Here is a 13988-nt window from a genome sequence, read left to right on the forward strand (position 1 = left end):
GAGATATGGGCTCCGAAATGTCTCAATATTTTGGGGACACTCCCTTATACCCCCTTGCGCTAAAGCTTGTGATCTTTCTCATTTTAAATTTGATATGAGGTCATAATATCTTTAGGTCCCCACTTCTATTATTGTGTTTTTTTTTGTGCAGTCATAGGCCTTGGATAAAGCCGACTGACTCTTTTTATGTGGTATTGCTTAATTTTAATATCCCCCTGCCTTCCCTTTAAATGGCTATGAGTTTGATACTTGATAAGAATATAATTACATTTTCACAGTAGTTCCGACGATCATTCTGGATATCTCATATATAAATAACAGTACCTTAGTGTTTCACACATAACATCTTTGACAAAAATAAAGTCCGAAATCCCTATGTGAATATGAAAGTATCTAGTTCTTCCTCGTCGTTTCTTTAATGATCCTAAATAAATGATACCTCTTAATACAAATATTACCCCACTGACCTGTAAATTAACGCGAACGAATAAATAACAATAAATGTTTAATATAAATAACAAAACAGTAAAACAATAACAATTTGTATGCAATTTTGTAAACTATTGAAGCCAAGTGGTTTAAATATTAATTCATTTTCCATTTATTGTGTTGAAGGTGTATTTTTCATTTGGCAGACGCTCGGTAGGCCAAAATTAAAAACAATAAAATGAAATTTAAGTTATTGTGATCTGCAATGAGGAGGTTACATGAACAATAGATGAGTTTGTAACTAAACACAAAAGGTACTGATTGTTGTATGCCAACCAGTAGCAGCATGTGAGGGTGCACTCTCCCAAAACTTTAGGTTTTCCAAAAAGTACACAGAAACAACCTCCCTCTCCAAAGAAAATTTTGCAGTAGTCGTCGTTGGTATTTGTGGTGGTTGTGTGTTTTTTTCTATTTCTTCAAGAAAATCCAACAAACGCAACGGAACATTTTATTATGGCCTGTTGAGTGACTTACAAACTCAGTTGTTGTTATTTGCGCGTTGCGACAGGTCGTTTTTTGAAAACTAAAACTCGATACGAAAAATTAAGTACGCTTTAAAAATAGAAAAAATTAAATAAATAGTCGGTTTCTTTGCTCTAATTGGACAAATTACAACAGTGTTTGTGTTTTATGACAAGAAATTATGAAATTTTATTTGAAAATTTTAATTTAATGGAACGTTTTTAATTGGCAGTGAAGAAAATACCAAAATTTGCCAAATAAAAAAAAAAATTGAAACTGTAAATCCTATCTCCCTCGCGTCATTCAATGCACAATTTTGGACAATGGTTTACCAAATTGTGTTCAAATCTTCAGCACTATTTAAGATTTTGTTAACATTTTCAATTGTAAGTGGAAATTGTACTCTAAATGATATTTCTGGAATAGTGGCCATAATTATACCATAAAGTAATGCGATTTTATAAAATGTATTTGACAAAAATGGCAATAAACGAGCTCTTTGTTGTAATTTTAGTTTAGAATATTTTTAAAATATAATCGAATAATAGTTTAAAATCTTTAGAATCAAAAAAGGATATCGCTGTTCAACGAACATAAAGAAAAATCAATCAATTTGTAACTGTAAATAAAATTCAATAATCATTTGAAAAAATCAATCCTTAAAAAAATCACATAAAAAATAAAAACAAATAATTAACTAAATTATATGAATATTATATGAAAATTCGTAGAGACAAGCAACAAAGTATCAGTCGGCTTTGCCTACAGAGATATATGGTAATATTCAAAAATGTTTTACAATCGTTGAAGTTGAGGTTCACCATTTAATAAGTCGCTAACTGTCAATATATTTTACACAATATGAATATATTTATATAAATTGAAGTGTTTTAGCCGGGGTCGCATAAAATGAACCATAACAAATAATTTATGTGAAAGCTGTGTTGGTGGTAATATTAAAAAATGGGTAAAAATGTGTTGAAGTTTACAAGTTTTTTTGTGTTCTTTCTTGATTTCTGGTTAAACCACGGAAAATTCGGACCTGAGCTCAAAAAAATTGAAGAATACCCCTTGGGCAACATGGTTCTAATGTATGACTTCGATATATACACTGCATCCCCCTAAAATCGATGCTGACATTTTGAAGTTTTGAAATCTGGGTTTTTTGAATTTTTCTTATAATTGGAGGGCGCAACCAGATAATTACCCAAACTATTTATTGGATTGTAGAACTCGTGATTTCACGTCGTTTGATGTATATCTCATGAGTGTGCTTCATACAGCCCCCTAGTAATAGGAGTCCAAAGTCGAAATTTTGGTGCGTAAATTTTCTTTTAAAACCTATTTTTTGGCTTCAAAATTTTCAACTGTGACTCAGGTACCCATGAACCCCGCGTGATTTTAGTTTTTTTACGCGCCGGATCTAATGAACCCTTCCGCGTTCAAATCCATCCACTAAAACGGCGGATATAGATACCTTGAAAGTAGGAAATTCTGCAAAATTACATTTTGATGATTCCGCGCATTGAACCGCGATTTTCTTTGGCTATTTTTTGCATAAATGGAATCCTTTATACGCGATTATATTATTTTCCAAAACCGTGTGGCATAAATTACCGATATTCTGGAGTGATATTCGCATTTCGTATAAAATAGAATTTGGTAGCACATCCGCGGTTCTTGACGAATTTGTTTAAAATTTGCTATAATGACGTATTCTTTATAGGCGGTCACTGAAATCGGATGCGCCTTATAATCTTATGTACATCGCGCAATTTTTACCCACATAAAGGTTTTTTGAACAGTAAGATGCAGCTGACAGCACACTTTGGCTGCTGAATGAAAAGTGGAAAAATCGCTACATATTGATAGAGATGCACTCGCTTTTAACGAATTCGCGAGTTAAACGTTTTTTAACTTTTATGTTTTTTTCTTTGGTTGTAATTTCAATATTACTTTCTATTTCATAATTCTATTGTTTATCAAAGTAAGCAAATACACTTTCGGGTTTGTCATCGCATTTTCCGTGAAGAAGTTTCAGCGAAGTCCGTCAATCCTTGCATCGAAATTTAGCGAAATAGTAGAATAACTCCCAAAAATGTTTTTTCTATTTTTCGTATTAAACAAAAAAATATGTTTTTGAAATAATATTCCAACAATAACTTTTTGTCTTTTGTTGTTGCTGTAGTATGACAGTTATAAACCCTATCGTTAAAATTTTGGTCTCATATTTTTCTACGCGTTATCTAGAATCTGTACGTATTTTTAATTTATTTTTTTTTTCGAGTTTTATTTGGACTCTAAATTAGAATAAATTTAATTTACTCCAAAATTTTTTCAGTATTTCTTGATTTTCCGCGAAAATAGAAATACATTTAGTAACTTTTTAGGCATCTACAGATAGATATACATATACATTTCTTATATATATACATTTTCTTATTATAGCAAAAATGGGATTTTTAAATATTTGTTCTTCATAAGGGAATAAAACCCCCGATAACTTTGGAGCGCAGCATCCAATTTTGTGAACGCGAACAGATTTGAAACCATGCATTTTTTCTTAATCTATGTTCCAAAATTGCGGATGTGCTCGCAAAAAATTTTTCAACATTTCTTCCAATGGAATTGCAAAAGAAATTTTGATCAGTATGCCAGGAAGCATGAACTTGTCCACGGAAAGCATAATCTCGCTGTAAACGGGATCATAACGAACAGCATCAGTATACATTTCCCAAGGATCTTCGAACATACCCTAGAACTGCACTTAGACATATCTTGAACGGGGCAAGCAATTTGCTCCAAACTTTTGATCTCCTAATATTTTTCCAAATTTAGTTTAACTTCCAAATGGTCCATGGAAGTTAAACTAAATTTGGAAAAATATTAGGAGATCAAAAGTTTGGAGCAAATTGGTTGCCCCGTTCAAGATATATCTTGCATACCATTTTAGTGACATTTTTTTTAAATATTGGGGGAAATACCGATAATGCCCATCTTCGAACTGAAACTAACTTTGGACAAAATATGACAAAGACCAAATTTTGGACCAAATCGGTTGATTCGTTCGAGAGTTATCTTGCGCTCCAACCACTACTCACGGTGTCATAGGGTTTTTTGCACCTTTCAGGCTATTTTCTCAAGAAGTATGAACTTGCCTCTGAAAAAACTCTTGCCGACGTAAAGGAGGCAGCGTATGTAAGTTGATTCAACAGAAATCAAAGTGATTCGAGAGCGGCCTTTAAGGTGAATTTATTCGAAATTGTGTGTGGGAGGTACCCGAAGGAGTGGACAAATATAGTTCATATTCTATATATGATCTAAATCTGGTAGGCATATTAGGATGTGTAAAGTATGGACCAAATCGGTTACTTCATTCAAGAGTTATCGTGCGCACAATTGTTCCGAACATTTTTGAACTTTTGTGGGGGAGGTACCTGAAGGAGTGGACCGATATACATAGCTTATCATCGAACTTAAATTAAGTTTGGACAAAATATTACGAAGGCCAAATTTTGGACCGAATCGGCAGATCCACACACGGTGTCATGGTGTCATGCACCTTTCAGGCTATTTTCTCAGGAAGTATGGACTTGCCCCTGATGAAACATGTACCGTCGCATGGGGGGCAGTGAATACAAGTTGCTACAGCAAAAATCAAAGCAATTCGAGAGCAGGTCCTAAACTGCACTTTGCCGAAATTTTGTGTGAGAGGTACCCGAAGGAGTGGACCTATTGAGTCCATATTGCAACCTCATCTAAAACTGGTAGAAATTTCACGATGTGCAAAGTATGGACCAAATCGGTTGCTCCCTTCAAGAGTTATTGTGCGCACAAATTTTCCGAACATTTTCGAACTTTTTTGGCGGAGGTACCGGAAGGTACGAAAGCCAAATTTTGGACATAATCGGTTGATCCATTCGAGAGTTGTCGTGCGCACCAGCCAGCCAGACAGATGGGCAGACGGACGGACATTGATAAATCGAATTCAAATTGTCTGAAACGGATTTCGTCCAAACATACTTGGGGTCTAAAACCATTATTTCGATGAGGCACATTTTGTCCGTATGAAAGTCTATATACCCTCGTTAGCATAAATGCTGAGGATATAAAAATAATCTGTGTTGGTGTCAAATATGCAATAAAAGTGTAAACGACTTGCGTTCCTGATACATCCTTCACTACGAGTGACTTTGTTATCTTTACATGACGTGGAAGCAGTCATGTCTTGGCTGCCCGTAAAAGGCGTAACCTTTGCTGTTATATAGAGCAATGACCGTTTAGGTCTTTAGAAAATTTCACTTTCCCAACCAAAGATGGTCCGTACGAAAATGTTCATGGTTTTCGATGCTCCATTAAAAACTCTTAAACAAAACTAAATCGTCTAAAAGTTTTTACATATGTAGTTACACGTGGGTTGTTGATATCGAACATTAATAAAAAGAAGAAATAAACGTATTTCTGTCGATAAATTAACTAGAATGGGTAAAGAAGTGTAATAAGAAATAAGTTTACGGTATAAAACCAATATTAAGCAACTGTATTTTTCTGAAAGTTGTAAAAACTAGGAATGAAATGTGACCTCTGCAAAAAAATGTGTGAGAGATTTTCATTGCGTGCAGAATCTACCTTGGGCTCGTTTTTATCGCAAGTGTACAAATATCACTACATGGTACTACCAGGGGAATTACCTTTAATACCATTTAAAATAAGTAAAACGTATCAGTCGGTTTTGCCGACAAAGATATATCTACAGCCTCTGTGAATTGAAGCTTAAATCTAAGTACAGATCGAATATCGCCTAGACAACAAAAATGATTTCCTCCAACAATAATCATTTTCTCCATTTAGGGGGTTTCCAGAATTTTGTGGCCCTATTTGGCCGTACGAATATGGATTTGAATTAGAGCTTAAAAATGTTGCGGAGAAGGTATCTGAAGGAATGTATCGACGTAGTCCATTTTGGAGGTTGATCTTATTATGGGAGGCAGTCCTTTCGATAGATATCGCGCACTCCAATCATTTCAGTTAGTCACCGTATAATATAGAGTTTTTCTACCATTACGTCAGGAGCATGGACTTGCTCACGAAAAAAAAAAATTCTCCAGAATACTAGAACTGATTTCAAAATGCACTTAAAGAATAATTGAGAACTTTTGTGAGGGAGGTATCCTAAGAAGTGGACCGATATGGCTCATTATCGAACTTAAACTAAGTTTGGACAAAATATTATGCGATCCGAAGTTTGGGCAAAATTGGTTGCTTCGTTTAAGAGATATCAGACGTAGCATTTAATTTATTTTTTTTTAACTTTTGTGGGGGAGGATTCGCAGAAATGCTATGATATCCAAATTTGGACCAACGCAGCAGTATCCTGTTCGAATGTTGTTCTGCGCACCGGCTACTACACACGGTGGCCGCTGGGGGTTACTACAGCATTCGTGCCATTTTCTCAGGAAGTATGGACTTGGTCAGGTCCCAAACTGTACTTTTCCGAAATGTTGTGTGGAAAGTACTCGAAGGAGAGGACCGAAGCTGATCTATGCTTGAAAGAAATATTACGATGTGTAAAGTGTGGACCAAATGTGGTTCTCTCAATTTACCGAACAATTTTAAACTTTTGTGGGGGAGGTACTAATGGTATCACATCAATGGGCTCATCTTCGAACTGGATCTACGTTTCGACGGATTATTAGGAGAACCAAATTTTGGAGCAAATCGGTTAAACTGTTCGAGAGTTGTTATGCGCTCCAAGATCCCTGATGCGGATTTCGTTAAAAAATTTGGGTCAAAAACCATTATTTCGATGAGGCATACCCTCGTCGTTAGTCTAAAGGCTAAAGGCATAAAAACAATAAAGGGAACGGTGAACGTAAATTTGATAAGAACAGATCCATAATTTGGCGTTAAATTTTTACCAATTTTTGTCGGTAATCAAAAATGAGTTGCAGAATTCCACTACAGGAGCCATATCTTAGGAATTATGATCGACTACTATACGATCTGAGAAGTTGCCTTAAACAGGATTAAAGTGCCAACGAGCCATTATGTTGGTGGCCGCAGTATTTTTAGAACTCTAGGTCAAGAAGACTTTTCCCACCAAAAAAATATATCGTTTTAATTAAAATTAGTCCTTAAACTGCAGTTATCCGAAAATGTTGAACTTTCGTGAGAGATATAGACCATCTTCGAACTTCATTTAAGTTTTATTTCGATTATAGTCCCCATCATTTTACCGTCACCGGTCACCGTAGGACTTTTTAGAACTTTTAAACCGTTGAGTCAGGAAGCATGAACTTCCCCACGAAAAACATTGCATCGTTGAATGAAATCAAAATCGAAAGGAGTACCTTCAATGAAAATTTCAAAACACTCCTAGTACAGTTCTTACATAAGGACGTATGGATTAAAAAAAAAAAAACAATGTAACGGCGGGGACAACCTTTTGCAAAAATGTTAAAAAGATCCGAAATCTGTCCTTAAACTTAAACTACTCCTTCTGGTAGCTTCTCCATAAAAGTAGAAACATTTTGTCTTAAGTACATGTTTAGGCTAGGCATGGCGACCCCGAAATCCCAAAAACCTGCACGCAGAGAAAAAATATTTTTTTTAACTGGTGGTGGGCAAAATTTTATTTTTGCTGGTACCAAATAATTTTTGTGGCGCACATAATTTATTTTAAAGGCGATAATGTATATTGCCAATTTTGATTCTGTTCACCATGAACAAGTAAAAAAGTATCAGTCGGCTTTGCCGACAGAGATATACCCTCAGCCTGTCTATATTGAAACAATGTTTAAACCGACAAAAATGTTGATTAGGATTAAAGATCAAAAGTTTTGCGGAGGAGATACTGAAAGGAATGGATCTACATTGACCGTTATGGAAGTGGATCTCCAGCCACAATATATGGTGCCATAGGGGGGTTTTACACTCTTCGGGCTGTGTGCTCAAGAAGTATGGACTTGCCCTAAAAACGTTTACCATCGTAATTGAGGCAGCGTATGCAAGTTGCTTCAACAAAAATCAAAGTGCTTCGATTGCAGATCTTAAAGTGAACTTATCCAAAATTTTGTGTGGAGGTACCGGGAGGAGTGGACAAATGTAGTACATTTTCGAACCTGACCTATACCTGGTAGATATATTAGGATGTGTAAAGTATGGACCAAATCGGTCACTCCCATCAAGAGGTATCGTGCGCACAAATTTTCCGAAAAATTTTGAACTTTTGTGGGGGAGGTACCTGAAGGAGTGGACCGATATGGCTTATCTTCAAACTTAAACTATGTCTGAACAAAATATTACTAAGGCCAAATTTTGGACCGAATCGGCAGATCCGTTCGAGAGTTATCTTGCGCTCCAACCACCTCACACTGTGTCATAGGGTTTTTTTGCAACTTTCAGGCTATTTTCTCAGGAAGTATGGACTTGCCCCTGATGAAACTTGTACCGTCGTATGGAGGGCAGTGAATACAAGTTGCTAAAACTAAAATCAAAGCGATTCGAGAGATGGCCCTAAACTGAACTTTTCCTAAAATTTGTGTGGGAGGTACCCGAAGGAGTGGACCTATTGAGATCGTATTGGAACCTCATTTTACTCTGGTAGAAAGTTTATGTTGAACAAAGTATGGACCAAATCGGTCACTCCCTTCAAGAGTTATCGTGCGCACAAACTTTCCGAACATTTTCGAACTTTTGTGGGGGAGGTACCAGAAGGAGTGGACCGATGTAGCTTATCTTCGAACTTAAACTAAGTTTGGGCAAAATATTACGAAAGCCAAAATTTGAACCGAATCGGTTCATCCGTTCGAGAGTTATCGTGCGCTCCAGCCAGCAGGACAGACAGACAGACAGACAGACGGACGGACATGGCTAGATCGACTCCAAATTGTCTGTCTGTCTGTCGATGAGGTCTAAAACCATTATTTCATTGTATCAAAGTGTATATACCCTCCTTAGCCTTAAGGCTGAGGGTATAAAAAGACAAATCAAAAAATCTCGATATATGGTAATATTTTCATAATTATCTGATGGTCAATCCAACCACAATCTGCTTAACTTTCTCATTTTGACATATGGTGTGTCAACAACTAGGGACCTTGCCCGATGAACGCACAACAGCTGTTCACTGCCAACAGCAAATGTTCTCTCATTAGTTGTTCTACCGCTGAGCAAAAAGTTTGTAAATTTTGTTTAATTTTCATTTAAATGAATGAGTTCTTCTGAGTCCCGGAATTGTTGAGGCTACTTTCTAAATACACCACTAAGGTTATAATTTTAAATACTTTTAGAACATGTTCCATAAAGTAGTTTAAGTTTGAAAGTAAATAAAAACATATTTTTAATCAAAAATAGAATACAAATATGTCTCTTCTATCAAAAATATATGTGTACAACCTAAAAGAACGCAACATCGAGAATCTAACGACATACAATAAAAATGAGTGCTAATTTAAAACGAGTACTAAAACTCAACACTTCGAAAATAACACAAGGTCCTTAGTGTAATAAGACATTTACGAATTAGCGTTGCACGAAACTAGTCTTCTCTGCTATCCCCTAAAGTAATCAATTTTAACTACATCCCACTTTAAACTTGTTGTTTTTAAATTTGAAAACAAAAAATATGAAATTAAGCTTGACTTACCTACAAATAGTAGGCAAAACACACATCTCAATAAAACTGCCAAAGTGAACATTATTTTTTACTTTACAAAATATTCCTATAGTCCCAAGTTCCAACAAATCCCGAAATTGTCCGAAACCTCTCGAAACCCCTGTCACGTTCGACATCCTTAGTTTAGACCTGTCCCAAGATAAAGTTTATTTATTGCGGAGATAAGTAAAAATGTATACCATATGTAATATTTTTTAGTATAGCCGCCATACCGTCGGTGTCATGCTTAAGAGTTCCATACGTCATTTTCTCGTTTTGAGATAATCGAATTTTAATATTTGCTGCATAAGCGTGTGGAGCTGACTGAATAAAATATTCATATACTTGACTTGAATTATTAATAATATTATATAGAAAAAATTTGCAAAAATATAGAGTGATATCAGTTGAAATGTAAAAGTTATAGAGAATTTTATAAAAATATAATTTTTGTCGATTCGTCCCATATCCACACTTAGCACAAATGCAAAATTTTGTAAATCACATGGAGCAAAGTGACCAACATTTTTTCCATCTTTGTCTCAATAAATACAAAATTTCTAAATCGAAAAAATAATGTTCCGATTGTTGAAATGTGTGTTTGAAACTTATCAAGTTATTAAAATATTCAGCTCTATTCTGAACATTCCTATGGGAGCTGTTTCACATGGGAGCAAAATGTCCCATTCCCACATTATCCCTATTCTAGACGACGTGGTAGAAGCCAAAAATGGGAAAAGAAATTTTGAAATTAGTTACACCAAATTATTATTTGCATACTTTAGGGAGTTGTAATTTTGTTTTATAATAAAAAATGCATATTTGCATTGAATTCATGGTTTTTGAATTAGGTAAGTAAATGTACAACACATCTATTTCAACAACCTTGCATTAATTAATGGATTCTTTAACACGTTGGCGGACGTGGATGCTAAAGCATTCATATGCAAAGTCAATTTTTTGTCATTTACTTCTATACAATCGTACGTTTTTGTGATTAAAGTACATAGTACGAATAATTTTATCAATATCCATAATATAATAAATAAAAAATTGTAATATGACTAGTAATTATTTAGTAAATACCAAAAAACTAACTTCGGTAAAAATTGGGTGTCCGCGAACGTGTTAAGTGAATGGAGTCAAACGTTTTGTGATGTTGTACTAATAAGCACATTTTCTTCAAAATGTTAGAACTGGTGTAAGTAAACATAATTTAATTATTAGGCAAAAAATGGAAAATAAAAGGAACTTTTTAAGTTTGTAACGAATTAGGAGGGTTGGCGTTTTTTGTTTGGGATGACGACTTCTATTTTGTTTTTCAAAATGTCAGGCTTAACCCCATAGTCGTTGTTTTAATATTTTATTAAAACAACTTTAATTTATTAGTGGGAAAAAATTGGCGATGTTTACCAAGGGGTAAGGCAGGGAATACTATAGTTTCAGATCTCGCCACAGATCTTCATCAGTTCCCTTATTTCTTGTTTTTCAACAAGAAACTTTTTATACCCAAGTGTCAATTGCTAGCTCAAATAGATATGTACGTGCGCAAAGAAACACTCTGATCGAGAATTTCTTTGGCACTACCTAAACTCTAGCAACTTCACTTGCAAACAAAACCAAATCTTTCCCACTGCTATGCGTTCGTCGATTCTCGACGAAAAAACACATAGCTAATTTGTTGGTATTGCATACTACAGCAATAAAGAACATTTTGACGGTGCCCGGTCTCACAATTAGGAGGGTTGGCGTTTTTTGTTTGGGATGACGACTTCTATTTTGTTTTTCAAAATAGTCAGACTTAATCCCATAGTCGTTGTTTTAATATTTTATTAAAACAACTTTAATTTATTAGTGGGAAAATTGACACTTGGGTATGAAAAGTTTCTTGTTGAAAAACAAGAAATAAGGGAACTGATGAAGATCTGTGGCGAGATCTGAAACTATAGTATTCCCTGCCTTACCCCTTGATAAACATCGCCAATTTTTTCCCACTAATAAATTTAAGTTGTTTTAATAAAATATTAAAACAACGACTATGGGATTAAGCCTGACTATTTTGAAAAACAAAACATTTGTAACGAATTTAAAAATTGTATGTTGTTTTTGTATTCCTAATTATTTTTTATTCCTACGAGTAATTATTGCTAGACCTCGAATTTAGCATACTTCTAAAAAAATCAAAAAGATAAATTCCGATATTTTTTCTCGATTATTACATATTTTTTATTGACATATACATAGGTATTTTTTTGAAAAAATTTGCAGCATGTTTTCAAAGGATTTTTTAGTATTTAATTTTTCAAGGACATTTTTGATGTCCTTGTTATCCTTGAATGTAATAAATGAAAATTATAATATAAAGCCGATATTCTCCACTTTAATATGACACCAACACCATCATCGTGCAATGAGTAAAAGTATTTCAAATATTTTTTGAGATATTTTGTCCTTTGAAATTTGAATGTCCTTTAAGAGGTCAACAGGATGAGAAAACGAAAAATCTTAAGGGACATTTTACTCCATTTTTCCTATAGATTCAGACGTATATAGTCCAAAAGAAAATCCAAACCTACATTTTAACAATCAAAACAATAATTTGGCATATATATATGTTTGTGTGATTGTTGTCGTAGTCGTTGGGGAGACTCTAACAGATTTTCAATAGAAAGTTAGTCATCTGATATAAATTCTAAGATTATATTCCGAAAATGAATAAATGTTGTAAAGATTGTTGTATTATAGTTACTTTCCAAAATATTTTAATAATTATTGCCAAAAAATTCTTATGAAATTGATTTGTTTTTATTTGCTGTACTGCGTTAATAGAATCAACCATGACTCTTTTTCTCGTATTTCAATACATAATATCGATTTGTCGTACAAAAAATGCTCTTTTTTACCCAAGAAATCCGTTCTCGGAATGATGAAGTTGCTTCTTTCGATATTTTAGGGATCCAAGGCGCTAAAAATTGCAACAATTGTCGTCGTAGGTATATCATTTTCCATCATATAAGAATATTCAAATCTTAAGTCTACTAATGACATATTTTACAGTACATTTCGTATGTTAATATTAAGCAAACACATGCAGTTTACAAATATTTGCAGTAACCTTGTCATGTAAATGTCTTAAAAGCAATACCTCCAGCTACTCTTCATAAAAATATGAAATTTCTTAAAACTTTTTTCCTCACAAAAAGACACCAAATTCTCCCACAATTCAAGATAGAGAATGTATACTGTTTCCAATGGGAACAAATTCCCCATTCGAACTTCATTCAGAATGAGGGTAGATGGGAAATGGGAAAAAACTCCCGCAAAATTTTATTCAGAATACGAATATGTGGGAATGGGAAAAAATTCCCAACCCCCATGCGCTCAGAATAGGGCTGATTAATTCCTTAACTGAGAAAAACTGAAGCTTTCGTGCCGTAACGTGGATATCTCGTTAGCTAGAGCAGATAGGAAAAAAAAGCGACCGAAAATTCAGAAAGATCATACGAAAAAACACTAGAAACGTCCACAATTGTCAAGTGCCAAAAAACCTATATTTTCTGCAGGTTTATACTTCTCGAAATATATAGTTTTTGGCAAAACTGATTGCAGTTGTGTAGTCGGTATTCGATCAGTCTTTAGCTGATTACGAAATTTTTCGACAATTCACACAAACACGACCTGAACACATGGAAAGAGAGTACAAAAGAGAGCAAATATTTTGATTTGTTTTTGTTTTGCCGCTTGCGTGCGTACAAACTAAATAACACCCTGTCAAACACTTCCAATATTTTGAATACCTTCACATTTTTGTGTGCCCCTATTTTGGTCGGCATTGCCATATATGATAAGTCACATTTTTAAGCTGAGGGCCGGCCCAATCCCCTTATTTAAAATCGATGTTTTATTTTTTTGATTGCGATTTATCAAGTCGGTGTAAAAAGTAATATGTAATTTAAACAAGTAAAAAAAGTATCAGTCGGCTTTGCCGACAGAGATATACCCTCAGCCTGTATACACTACCGCTCACTTGAATAGAACCCCCCTGCAAAATTTTTTTCAACCTCCATTTTTTCCAAATTATACAAGATATGAAATTATTAAGTTTTATTATATTTTGCTTCATGTGTTTGGAGTAAACTTAGTCATTCATTTGCATTCAAATCCAATTTGTATAAGAATTATGCAAGGAAAACAAAATAAAGTCAAAAATTGAAGTAAAAAAATTGGCTCATTTGAATAGAACCCCCCTTTAAAACTTGGGAATACAGAAAGATTGTAGTAGAATATCGATGCATATTTACTCTATATTGAAAACGAAGTACTTTCAGTAATATTCAGTAAAAGTATATCCCTCCTGATTAAGGATACACCCGTATATCCT

The 13988-nt window shown here is 34.4% G+C and overlaps 2 protein-coding genes across 2 annotated transcripts in view; one reads left to right on the plus strand and one right to left on the minus strand.

Moving 5' to 3' along the window:
* The window catches only part of Cbp80 (Nuclear cap-binding protein subunit 1), a 74232-nt gene that overhangs the window by 39514 nt on the left and 20730 nt on the right, over positions 1-13988 (minus strand). The window lies entirely within an intron of this gene.
* Positions 968-13988, plus strand: part of LOC141397294 (uncharacterized) — a 28178-nt gene continuing 15157 nt past the window's right edge. The window contains exon 1 of the mRNA XM_073973405.1: positions 968-1337. Within this exon, the coding sequence (XP_073829506.1) occupies positions 1275-1337 (63 nt within the window). The 5' untranslated portion in view covers positions 968-1274. The remainder of the gene's footprint in view (positions 1338-13988) is intronic.

This window comes from Musca autumnalis, unplaced genomic scaffold (assembly GCF_047663935.1).
Source record: "Musca autumnalis isolate F117 unplaced genomic scaffold, ASM4766393v1 scaffold_3, whole genome shotgun sequence".
Classification (NCBI taxonomy): Eukaryota; Metazoa; Arthropoda; class Insecta; order Diptera; family Muscidae; genus Musca; species Musca autumnalis.